This window comes from Alosa pseudoharengus, unplaced genomic scaffold, assembly GCF_046254945.1.
Source record: "Alosa pseudoharengus isolate Yale_2024_CS ecotype anadromous, Long Island Sound unplaced genomic scaffold, YU_APseudo_1.1 YU_APseudo_1.1_scf_8, whole genome shotgun sequence".
Classification (NCBI taxonomy): domain Eukaryota; kingdom Metazoa; phylum Chordata; class Actinopteri; order Clupeiformes; family Clupeidae; genus Alosa; species Alosa pseudoharengus.
The window spans coordinates 38,386,126-38,399,364 of record NW_027468870.1 but is presented as its reverse complement, the minus strand read 5'-3'; the positions used below and the strand labels follow the sequence as shown (position 1 = coordinate 38,399,364).

The 13,239-nt window shown below is 41.3% G+C and overlaps 1 protein-coding gene across 1 annotated transcript; it reads right to left on the bottom strand.

Annotated features, from left to right (window-relative positions):
* Window positions 1-149: 149 nt before the first annotated feature.
* On the bottom strand, window positions 150-11,687 carry lig3 (ligase III, DNA, ATP-dependent). Its single transcript, XM_076274094.1, has 21 exons — window positions 11,582-11,687; window positions 10,245-10,812; window positions 9,788-9,916; window positions 9,216-9,425; window positions 8,250-8,401; window positions 7,849-8,015; window positions 7,359-7,436; window positions 6,353-6,521; window positions 5,711-5,866; window positions 5,389-5,520; window positions 5,224-5,303; window positions 4,525-4,612; window positions 4,048-4,125; window positions 3,060-3,183; window positions 2,367-2,509; window positions 2,187-2,261; window positions 1,914-2,060; window positions 1,634-1,784; window positions 1,335-1,438; window positions 1,127-1,210; window positions 150-947 (listed from the first exon to the last, which is right to left on the bottom strand). Exons 2-21 carry the CDS (start codon window positions 10,780-10,782, stop codon window positions 714-716), a joined length of 3,039 nt encoding a protein of 1,012 aa, XP_076130209.1. The 5' UTR covers window positions 10,783-10,812; window positions 11,582-11,687; the 3' UTR covers window positions 150-713.
* Between the last annotated feature and the right edge of the window lie 1,552 nt (window positions 11,688-13,239).

Below are 13,239 nucleotides of genomic sequence, written 5' to 3'. Positions count from 1 at the left end.
CAAGGATTCCCGCTGGTGCTTAGTTGCACTGTTATTTGTGGGCTTCCAGACTGGATGGGTAAAGGGAGTTGGACATCATCAGTGCATCACTTCTAATCTCAAAATAATGATCAGCAATATCAGTTATACAAGAGCACATCACACTTTGTTTCTTCAGGATCAAAGCCATTCACAAAATGGTTTATTTCATCATTTACCATTCATTCATTTAACATTTTTCATATAATTTGACCCATACAGAATAACAAAGAAAAACTACTAGACATGACAAACTACCCATTAATATCGCTTAATCTTCTAAATGAGTGTACATATACTTTTTGTAACCTTAATACCTCAAAACTACCAACTACTTCCAGAAAATAATCTACTTGATATCCGTGCTGTAGCTAATACAGCAAAAATCGCACACCTGATCCCTAAAAACAAAATAAATATAAAGATTGAAGGATCTCTGCTCCTTATGTCTTCATGGTATCAAATCCCAGATAACAGGCATGTTTATGTGTTTTAAAAAAAATCCCACCAACCGGGGCAGCTTACAATACTGACAAAGTTTTATACATGGTCATGAAAAACAATCCAGGATGCACTGGAAGAGATAGTATTGTTCATATGATGGAAGTAGTTTCTGAAGCAACCACTACTGTTGAAGGGCACTTTTATTCATCTGAAAAGCAGTTCATGTCTCCATTGGTCGACGCCCGCCCCGATCAGCAAGGGGGAACCACTCTCCTCTTGCGAATGCACTCCCAGATCCAGTTGGAGGTGACTTTCTGAGCCTGACTGTCTTCATCGGGGTCGGTTAGTGTGTGGGTAGCTGTGGCAGCGTCGTACTCTGGGACCAAGTCTCCGTCGTAGGCCACAAAGTAGCGCTGGAGTTTGTCGTAGTCCTGGATCCCCTTTGGCAGGTAGAGCTTCACGCCACTGAAAATGTCCAGAAGCGTCTGCCGCAAACAATGACAAATGTTAAGAATACATGAAAGAAAATGCAACTTTTTATGTGTGTGTATGACACGCGCACACATACCCTAAAACATCACACTGTACTGTGTACCCACATAATAAAGGAAGCACTGATGACATCTGCATGGCAAAGTTGAAGTTGAACTGAATGTTATCTCACCTTCTCAGGACCTGCTTCAATCACCTTGGTGGAGCTGCTCTTCCCTTTGCTTTGCCCATTGCTATGGACAACTTCAGTCTTAATCTGAAACGTGAGACCAAATAAACAAAGCAACTAATCAGCCTTGAAAGGGGGAATTTGGCGCATTTAGAAATATTAAATATTTAGTAAGTGGGACTGCATAGGTTTGCAAGTGATGGAGCTGTACCTTCTTGCTGCTGTGGTCCTCTGCAGGCATCTTCCTCTTGGCAGGGGAGGGAGTGGGTGGGGGTTCTGATTTCACCTGCTTCGCCCGAGGAGCAGCACTGGCACCTGAGTATTGTAAAAAGAGCTTGATAACCCACAGCATTTGCATAATGAAATGAATACACAGCCAATGCACGATCCATGATGAATACATTTCAGTCGTAAATTTTAATAGCAAAACGAAAAAAAGTTTCCCACTATGACTGATGAATTCAGTAATAGCTTACTTTTTCCACAGTGACTTTGTAAGAGTCTACTCACGGGCTTTGCTGGGGGTGGGTTTAGCGTGTGATGTGGAGGGCGGAGAACTGCCACCACTGGCCCCACCAGAGGAGCTCCCATCATCCTTATCTTTGGCGTCGCCCGCAGTCACCTCAAAGTCGCATCGCTCCTTCGATATGCGATAGAGTTCCTGGACACAAGAGAGGAAGCATGCGGATTAAAACCCTTTGAAGACCTTCCTGACCCAGCTGTGAGGGATCTGCTTTCAGCTGCATGTCTGGATTGATAGTACTGGTGTAGTAGGCATCACAAACTGCACCTTTAGCTGAGGAAGGTTGGTGGCAGTCTTCCAGTCCTTATCGTCACGGATACGCGTGCAGCGCGGGAAGCGGATGGAGATTCCGTCGGCCGTGTGCATCTCCGACTTGGAAAACTCAGCTCCAGTGATCTCCCACACCGGTGCTTGCTGTTTATGAAATATTAAAAAATGTCAGGAGTGATAATTACATTAAGACATGTTTAAATGTCAAAGCACCTTGGAAGTTCACCAAATAATTATCCTCCCCACTTCCTTAATTAAATTGATGCGCACCTCTGGGTCCCGGGTAATGAAATCTGGGTAATAGTTCTTAACAATCTTTAACCAGCCAGGGATTTTGCTTGGGTCCTGAAAACAAGGAAATAAAACAGTAAATGTCACTGGTCATGTTTCTGTGGACTTTTACTATGAAAGGTAATGCACAGAATGGCACTAGAGTCTTGGTTCCTCTACCTTGCTGATCTTAATCACATCCAGCTCCTTCTGAAGTCTGGCCAGAGTGGCGTCGTCATAGCCTCCAGAACACTTGGTCACTGTGCACCACTTCTTTGATGCAGGGTCATAACAGCCCATCAAGAAACTGGACATTATTCCACCTGTGGAAAGACCGATATAATGGACTAATGTGGAAATCAACAGACAAGACAACAGGTTTGAAAATCTAAACTGAGGATTAATCACTGTTCACAACTGGCTCCAGCCACTATTTTGTAATAATATTTCATAAGGATTCATTTTAATGAAATGGCATAGTGGCATTCATAACATGCTAAGAGGTAAAGCAAAAAGGAAGACAAAGGAGGTAATACCTTTCATTTGGACAAATTAAAATTTAAAAAATCATTGGGCAAAAACATCACAAAAAAAGAGGGACTATTCCAGGAACTATTACAACAGACACTGATCTCCTTTGCAAGAAGCTAGATAAATGTATTAATCTGCAGCAGACTGTGCTTACACATCAAAAGATTTAAGATGGCTGTTTAAAAAGCCATTTGTTCAAAAGCAAGTTATGCAGGATGTTCACCACCAGAAAGAATGTTGAAGAGAAAATGCTGAGAGAATGTTGACCAAGTTATTCCACACAAATAGGGATGTGGGAGGGATGTGCTACCAGTCCCCAGGCTGTAAACGACTACAACGCACCATTTGAGCCTTTTCCATAGAAGGCTCCCAACACCACCAGGTCAGCTGTGTCCGCCATGGCACCCTCGTTCAGGTAGTCCTTCTTCACCTTCAACCAGTGGCGCTTCCCAGGCTCATAGGCACCCTGTCACAAACATCAGCAGATGTTGTATGTGCAAAATAAATGTTGAAACGCATAGAGTACTTGCTCTACCATTAAACAGCAAGTTCATTCACCATACCGTATTGGAGTTTGTACTTCATGGTACTGACAAGTTCTTTATCTCGAGAAGTGTGAATAATTAAGCTTAAGAAAGTACAGAGGAATATGACCCATACCTTAAAGCTGCAGTTGGCAAGATTTTTTATCATATTCACTGAACCGACACCGACACTATGCTCCGACAGAACAACATAAATCAGCCGCTTTTAGAAAAACACCCGCACTTCTACCTCCACCTAAAGCCTGTTATTTGTTTTGCAAAAATCCACAGCTCCCGGTTCTTCTGGTCCAATCAGAGCAGGGCTGTGTGAGATCTGACTGTCAATCCCAGTTTAGTGCAGTCTGGTGCGCACTGATGAGCACAAACTTGATGAGAGGGTGCTCGGTGGTAGTGGGGAAGGGGCATGAGAGTTGTAAACATTAAAAATTAAAGTCCCCTCAATCTGTCAGACTTGCCAACTGCAGCTTTAAAGGAGAATTTTAGCGATTTTTCACATAGATCTCAGTTTCTCGAGGTCACTGAGTACTGTGGGTACGGAAACAAAAACGATGTTCATGCCCCCAGAGTATAGCACTGTGCTGGTAGCTCTAGCTGTTGGCTGCAGCAACTCGAGGTAGGTAGGTAGATTGTTTTTTTTTTTACTTGTGACCTCGAGAAACAAAGATCTATGTGAAAATCGATGAAATTCTCTATTAAGAAAGTACAGATGAATGTGACCCAGACCTTCAGTCATCCTAACTAAAGTTCATAGTGCAGATATGAGAGCTGTGTTGTGAGTGACTAACCTTGAGGTCCTTCAGCACCAGGCCTTCCAGTCCCTCTCTGATGACACGGGTGATCATCTCCGCTAGATCTGATGCTCTCTGTGAGAAAAAACAACACCGTCAAGCAAGTCAATTAGATTAGTTTAGTAGTTTAGTAGTTTAGTCGACAGGGACCATGTGCAGAACTAGTTCTATACCAGAGTTAGCTAGTTAGCCAATTTGCATCTGCAGTTCATTTCACAACGAGAGTACATTTTCAAGAAAATGTAAAATGTGGCAGGGGATGCTTCTTTGGCAGTTGGAAGAGAGCATGGGTCAAGTGAATAATTGTTAACACTGGAATCAGTCAGTGAAATCAGATTGTAGACATTTACCCAGTATTCATTGTATATCTATGACCTTAATAAGACAAACAATTGATAACCTAAATGAATACATTTTATAGTTTTTAAATGAAATATTCCTGAAAAAGAGGGTGCAGGTGTGTAGAACACTTACTGTAACATGTTTCATTTCTGAAAACAATATCCTGTTTGGAACCTCAACCATGTTGTCATGGAGAAACTTTCTTCGTTCACAAAGAGGCCTTAAAAGAAAAGGAGGGTAGTAAAGAGTATGTCATCTCGTTGCACCACAAGCCGAAAAGGAAATGAACAACATGTGACCCAATGTGATCATCAAATCAATATTGAGGTGAAATGTTCCTCTCTGGATTGCAGTCACATTTCCGAGAATTAAATAAAGGTTCAATGAAAAGGATTAGTGTACGCCCCGTGGTCTACACTTTACAGTAATCAGATACATGACCAATCAAATGCACAAATAAAATATTAAATGACCCCCTTGCAGGAAAGGGAGAGAGAGAGACATGTTCTTTTTTTACAGATCTGAAAAGCATGCACTTCACACCAGCCAGGTGTAAAACCTCTCTTGGATGAAAGAAGGAGGAGGATATCCACTATAAACTTTATGAGTACAGCTAGGAGGCCAATTTATAGGAAACGGGCAAGCTTTGTTGCCAACAGCAAGCCCACTGAAGACTCCACTCAGTGAGAGTCACAGCATTAATTACATGTGAAAACCTGGCTCCAGAAACACAGCATTTTTCCGATGGCGTAAATGGCCTTGTCCAATTTCAGTGGTTAGCAGAGTGAGAGATCATGCAAAGTGACTTGTAATGAAATGACTGATACTTACTTATCCATCAGGCTCACGCCATTAAAGAAGATGCAGTCAAAGACGAACAGGCACACACAGGCATCTTGGAAGGCAGCTTTCTGCAACAGAATATGGACACGTAAAGCTTTTCTGTGCACTTGACTGACTAGAGTAGTGCACTGCTCAAGTTCTCAACTGTGCTACCTTGTGCACTCCCAGTGTTCCAAAGGGCAGGGGTTTACTGGTATTGGTATCGATGAGAAGAACCTCAGCATCCAAAATCATACTGTGGCCCCCAACGAAAGCTTGAGGGATGAACTCTTTGAAATGTGCCACCTGAAAAAGACCAGCATTAAGTACCTGTGTACCTCATAAACATTTAGTCCTTACTATGTTGTCTATATACTTTAGTTGTAGGACTAAGGTGAATCTAGTCTTTTTTAATCAGTGGTAAGTGTAGGGATCCATAGTGTGTATATGGCTTTATTATTTTACCATTGTTTTTTACCAAGAGTTCTTTACTGACCTTGTGTGGGAGCACTGGTTTGAGACTGCGGCTGAAATAGCTGAAGTGATCTCCATTTTTGTGGACCTGCACACGCTCACCATCATATTTGATCTCGGAGTACATCCCATTGGGGCATTTCTTCATGGCCATTGACACAGATTTACAGGCCTCTGCCTGCGGAAGGAAAGAAAAAGCACTCCTTACTTTAAACCGAACTGCCATTTATTTTCATAAAGCAGTGTTCCATCTTAAACATCTTAGCGATACTTTCTAAGTGGCCTGGTAGGGAGGTAGGTAGACAGTTGGACAGTGCCCCACAAAGGTGCATGAAACATTAACAGTGGTGTCAGTGGCATCATGTGTAAAATGCTGTCAAACTGTCAAGAATAAAACCACCTCTTTACTTCATTCTTCTTTCTGATTAAAGCAATTATCTGATTCTGATTCATTGGGCTATTGTGGTTAATACACGGCTGATGTCAATACACGGTTTACTTTTGTTTAATTGTCATAAAACACTGTCATGCGGTATACAGGACGCGGCTACTACACGCGGCTATTACTGTACTGCCAGATAGCACCTCAACAATCAGCTAATTCAACAATCAGAATTGTTCTAGCTCTCCATTGACGAATGAAAAGCATGTATATAGTCCTGACCAGCATGGGCTGCACCGGGGTCATGAGGGTGGCCTCCACGCTCAGACTCTTGCGGGGCCCGGTGCCATTGGAGGCATCCTGCTGGTTCCGCAGCACCCGCTCAATGACATCACCCAGGTTCCGCGAGGCTTTGAAGGCGTCGTAGGCATTGGGGTCCACAGCGTCCAGCCTATGATAGGACACAAACAAAGATGATCCAATAGTAAAATGATGATGTATTACATATTCTGTTGTACTGTACTGTGTGCTTTTTTGAACACATTATCATCATTATTATAATTATTATTATTGTTGTTACAATTATCCTCCTCCTCATCATCATAATCATCATTCAATGGTTTTAATGGTGTAAAAGGAGTAAAGTAGTATAAATGCATATAACAGGGTTCCCACTCTACTTTAAGTCTAAATTTCATGACTTCTCTGACTTTCCCTGACAAAAAAACTGAATTTCCATGACCTATGATGAATGGTACAATAAACTGACCACAGAGCAGCTGCGTAGCGCTCAAACATCTTTTACTTTTTTTAGAGCGGAAGATTAATAAATGGGGACTGAATTAAGAAAGTTGGGCTAGCTGCTAACTATGACCACTCAAGCAAGCAGTACAACTAATACCAGATACAGACCAATTCTGAGTGGAAACATATTTGTATTAATGCATTTTAGCAAGTAAATTATAAACTGATACAGCAAAATTCCCTGATATTCCATGACTTTGCCCAAAATATGATAAAATGCCCTGACTTTCCATGTCTGGAATAGACTTTATCAAAATTCCATGATATTCCAGAAATTCCATGACTCGTGAGAACCCTGATATAACTACACATCTTCACATCTGCATCAAAATGATAAAAATCAATGGCCTTGAAATACAGGTGCAGTAACAGTTTCATTTGTTAAATTACTCCGTAATAATTTGCTTGGGTCAAAAGCACATAATCTCTGTGACTGTTGTGGCTGCTGTGAGATTAGTAGCCAGTGTGTTTTGAGCTCACTTACACATGCTTTGCTCCTGAGTTTATTTTCAAATCATGCTTCACAAGCCTGATGATACACTTCAGATCATTTCCAGTGCATCTGAAAAGAGACAGAAAAGAACCATGTAGGGATGCTGCTGCTGCTGCTGCTGCACAAGCCCCACGGAGGGATACATCCTCATGCAGATTAACTGATACAAAATCCTTTGTGTTATGGTCCATTTCTCCAAAACACAAAGGAAATCATGGTTGTTGCCCTGAGACAACATCTTTTCACTCCGGGAAAGTATGAAAGACCTTGGCAAGACAAATGATGCATTTTAATAGGGATTTGAAGGTGAAAGGAATTCAGATCAGTTCTTCGACCATTGAGATGGCTGCTAACTGGTTTCAAATAATTTGCACAAAGGCATCAACTGTAACTGAAAATATACTTATATTCACAAAGGATCATTTTGAACTGAGCTTCCGTTTGTAAACAAATGTAGAAAAATATAAGTATGTTGGCTCACTTTTTGGCTATGTCCTGTAGCTCATTCTGCTGTTCATCTTCCTTGGTCAGTTGAGCCAGACGGGTCAGTGAGGCGTCGACCTCTTGAAGGGTGAGAAGACTCTTGTTTGAAGGCGGGAAGGACTTACTGTCCTCAAAAAACATCCGCACGGTTTCCGACACGTCCCCCTTAACAAGTCAACACAATCTCATTTCAGTCATACAAGCTGAGGCTCACTTAAGATAATTCCAGAATTGGCTTTAAGTAACAAAAGTACTGCCAGACTGAAAGCTTTCTCTATTGTACTTGTTCAGCTATACTACAAACACAGCTGTATTAGAAACAGCTAACATCAGCATTGGACTTTTAGCATTGGTTCTAACTTTGCAAACCAAACGTGCATGTTAAGACGGTAGACTGACCTGTTCCAGGTCACGGACCATTTCATCCTGGTTGCAGTTTAATATACGGCTGAACAACTTCACAATTTGTTTGTCATTTAGATTGTAAACGTTCTTTACCACTCCCGGGAGAAGCAGCTTCACAGTGAGGTACAAGTCTCCTTTAAACTTATCTGACAAGTACAGAGAAGAGCAGATTGACAAACGCAGTCAACAACAACAACAAACATATAAAACATCAAAACCCGATCGACTGTCACAAGAGGAGGACATCAGTAGAGTTGGCCGTCCTTCATGTGGTCCAGCACACATTTGCATTAACACTATTATAAGAATGTGGCCATACTACGCGTTTCAGGAGACCTCTCAAGGGAAGTTCACACCTGTAATCAGTACTTCCAGGTGACACCAGAGGGGTATTTCACAAAACCTAGATAAGGGATTAAGCTGGGATTTTTAGGTTATCCTGGATGACATCCAAGATAAGTGATAAAGCGAGGTTTGACATGGCGTTGTCTGGTCATCCTAGCTCAACTCGTTTCACTAATGCCAATGTGATGCCGTGTGAGTGCTTCCTTGTCTTGGCACGCAATGTCATTAAGAAAGCCACTTGCCACTGCAAAGATGCACATAGTATGCTCTTAATTCTGCCTTTGTGAAATACCCCTCAGGTGAGAACAATGGTGCGTTCAAATTGCTTGAACAGAGGCGAATATGTTTTCTCTGAACTGCTAAATTTTAATAATTTTGTGTAAACATTCCATCTCGATTGTAAACCATAAACCATCCTGCTATGTATGTTCTCCTCAAACTGTTCACAAGTATTATGCTAATGTTTGCCAGTTAGCCATTCTGAATGCACCTCAGGCTCTCACTTGTCTTGTGCCAAAGAAAAACGTCTTACCTTCAACACAAAAGTGTGGCAAGTCTTACACACCATTAGATTCAGACAAACAAACCACAGAAGTTAACGAGTTTCTGAAGTACCTCCACCACTGCCTTTCTTCAGGAAGTTCTGTATGATCTGAGTCTTGGTGTTGTAACTGGAGTGCTCTGCCACCATGGCGCACAGCTTGCGGAACTCCCGCAGAAGACAGTCCTTATGGTTGGGGTCACACAGCTGAGTGGACAGGGCACTGCCCTGGCTTGGTTTCATTGCAGACGGCCCCGGACTGGCAGAAGTACCAGCCTTGGTAGCTAGATAGATAGAGATAGACAGACAGATATACTTTATTCATCCCCTCAGGGAAGGGAAAATACAGTGTTCCAGCAGCCATAAAAGCACACAGTTTGTATTCTTATTATTTGTTTATTAGCTATTTGAATTTGAGTCATCATCAAACAACATCAAACATAGCATTAGTGTTTGTTACACATCAAAATCCAGTAATCAGCAGTAGAGGGAAATAAAATGTTGTTTATTTTTTATAAGTATGGTGAGTGTTTGAGGGTAATACATATTTAATCTAAAAAAGCTCATGAAACTGTAAAAACTGTGTTTTGCACTCCAAGAAGCTAATACAAGTCCATGGCATTAACAATGCAAACACAGTTCATACCTGTGAAGCCTGAGAACTTCCGAGGAGCATTAAGGGATGGGTCAGCAGGTGGGGCAGAGAGCTGCCCACTGGTGTTTAGCTTCGCCTGCACTTTCTTCTTTGGGCTCGCATTGGTTTTGGCAGCAAGGTCTGTAAGATGCCAAAGAGAGTTAGAAAGGGGGGAAATCAGCCTTCACCTTTAAATAAAAATGTGTGTGTTGTGCTATTCAGAACAAACATTATCTCTTCTATAATCTCACTTTGGAGTCAGGTTTCAAAATCATTAAAAACTACAATTTGCACCACAATAGCTCAACAGCTGGCTTATCACACCATTTGGCAGTTGGGCTGTCAAACAACATTGCTGTGCAGCAATGTTTAAAACACATTCCTAGTATATTCTATGTCAAAGCATTTCTTTCCCTTATGTAGATGACCTTTAGACTTCAGAAGGCAAATTAGAAAGAGTGTGCTATACCTGAAACGAGTTTATTAATAAGCTCTTTGTCATCATCCTGAAGCTCTTCCCACCCCTCCAGGTCAGTGATGTCTTCAATTTTTTTGGTGGTGGCTCTCGCTCGCTCTAGCTTCTCGAAGATGCACTTCACGTGGTACCACTCTTTCATCTCTCCAGCAGACTCACTGAAGGGGTTGGGCACAATCTTGCCGATGCGCACCAGTCCCTTCATGATCTTGTCCTTGCACTTCTTGCAGCCTGCAGTACCACGTTTGGCATATTCCACACAGAACCTCTGCTCCGCCATGTCTGGCCTCTCGGAGAGTCTCTGGGGCCACGAAAGATGAATATAAAACCTTGAGGACGTGCCAAACTTTCGAGATGGCGGGATACGATCAAAGCAGTGGTAATGACTGGGATGACAGCCCCAGTGAAGAGTCGGTGGATGAGGGTACTGAGGGAAATACTGAGTGCCGCCAAATCGCCTACGTTCTCTCAATAAGGTGGCAGCTGGATTCCTGATGGTGTGTAATGCCTTGCGAAGGCAAATGCTATGCATCCAGTCAAAAACTTCCTGGTACCTTGATACCTATAATAAGACATAATAGGCACACATGGTAACATTTTTGAAGAGAATCAAAGACGAAAATTACATGAATACATAGCCTACTTAGGCTATATTATTAAGTGAGGCAGTGAGGGTGATTGATGTTGGTAACAAGGAATTGCACCACAGCCATGACATTATAAAATAAACTGAGATCTGATTAACCCAGTATGAATCTTGAAAACTAATCGCTCAAAATAAAAATGTATAGGCATCTACACTTGGCTCATCCAAGCAGAGCAATTCTCAGGTCGAACACTTCCAGTAACGTGTAGGCCTAAGCTAACTAGCATGGAGAAGTAGTCATTGGGGTTAGTGGTCGAAATGACGAGTCTACATAATCAGTTCTGAACGAACGGTCACAAAGATTACAAATCAAACGGATCATAGGTTAACATTACATTTATACGGAAGACAGAGGAGACAATGCAAAGGAGACTACTGGAGGAGGTCCTGACTCCTGTGTATATATAAAATATCAACACGAAGATTTCATGGTCAAAATAGATAGCACCCGGTCATTAGTTGCTGGTGACAACTAGTGCTACTATGCCGACAGCTTTGAAAAATAACTGCATGCTTGACGTTACACGATGTATGCAGTAGATGTTGTAACTCTTTGTTGAATGGTGAAGCTAGCAGTCTTGCTATGAAGGCTAACATGCTGGCAGTGTTTTCAAGACTAGATGCGAGCTTTCTAAGTAATGTGAGGTAGGCTATCCATCACTGGTAGCATTACTGGACTATTTACCTGGTTCCTGACTGTGGCTTGATGCACATTCGAAACCTACAGTTTGGTTTAGCTGTACAGAATATGTGTGTTGGTCCCGCAGTGTGCACAATGTACACAGAGTCCAACTCCCTTTAACACACGCATTTCCTCTTTGTTCGGAGGAGTTTCCTGTGCCATTGCGCATGTGCAGGACTGGAAATTATACGGTATGCCGACAATTATATCCTCACTGATAGAGTGAGTTTATGCTCACATATATCTACACAGGTAAAAGTCATCCTCGATTTTAATGTGTAGGTTAGGTTTCTTTTAGAATGCATATATTTAAATAGCGTAGGGTTATACTTTGACAAAACATTAAAACAGTTTCGGACAGAAAATGATCTTAATAATATGAAGACCAGTGACTCACTGTAGCCTAAATGTTGCCTACATAGCTATTTACATAGCCTGTATAGCCTACTGTAAATAGCCTATATAAGCCTATGCTTAATTGGCATAGATAAGTAGCCTACTTACTACAAAAAAGTCTTGTTGAAAACATAATGGTGTGTGGCTTAACTGTTTAACACTATTTGCTATTCTCCTTTATTTCCATTGTTTTCATTAGGCTATTGATTTAATTGACATTGTTGTTTATCATTGCTATCCTTAATGTAGTCTGACCAATATTTTAAATTGTTCACTGTTAAATTTAACTATTGTATTGTTTTTTATTTGTATGTTGCTTTGGACAAAAGCATCTGCCAAATCCCATAGCCAACCATAACTGATAGGCAGTAGCCTAATCAATCTTGAGGTTGGAGCAGGCCCATGTTGGACTCTGTTCCTTAATTCTGGTGTTGTATTTCTGCTGAGTTTGTATGATAAAGGCCAGAACAGTAGTCCACTAACCTAGTTGTTCTATAATAAGAGTACCCTGACCCTTTATGTCCTTTCTGGTTGAGAACACAAGACTCATTAATAGTTGAGTTGATTTTTATCCCTATTCTGAGTTTATGGTCCCATTTGATTTGTGTTAAAACTAGGTTATTTTAACTAAAGTTGAGCATGTTGGCCTAGAGCTTGTTATCTTCATAAAATCGAAAAGGCATCATTTAACACTGGGGTCTCTTTGTCTTTGTGTGTCATAAGCTTCTTTGTGAATTATGATTGATTGTACTTCACATATATATCATATAGAATATCATATGATCATTGGCAAGGTGTCAGTTAGTGTAGGCCTATCACATGTTCCCAAACACAATAGAAAGGCAATGCAGAGTGAGAGAAAGAAGCAAACAGTATTTCCTATAATGGATTTCCCCACTTTTACACATGGGATGAGCTTGAAACCTTCTGTTAATTTCCTTAGAGGGAAATTAGAAGGATAAAAAAGTGACTTTTAGTGGACAGACAAAGCGCACTATAATTAACACCGCTTTAAACCAGATAACTCAGACACAATGAAAAGTAATGGAGGGTGCCGGAATAGATGAATTGCCACTCTGAGATCAGTGCTGCATCAGAAAGGAAAAGAAAGAGGAGAAAACATTGTGAGCATGGCAGAGTTCACTTACATAACAAGTGAAGTGCAGATATTTTGAAAGCTGGAGGTGGACATTTAGTCAATCAATATTACTGCATTATAGGCTACTTAGGTGCTAGCTTGATATTTCCCACAGGAAATACAATGC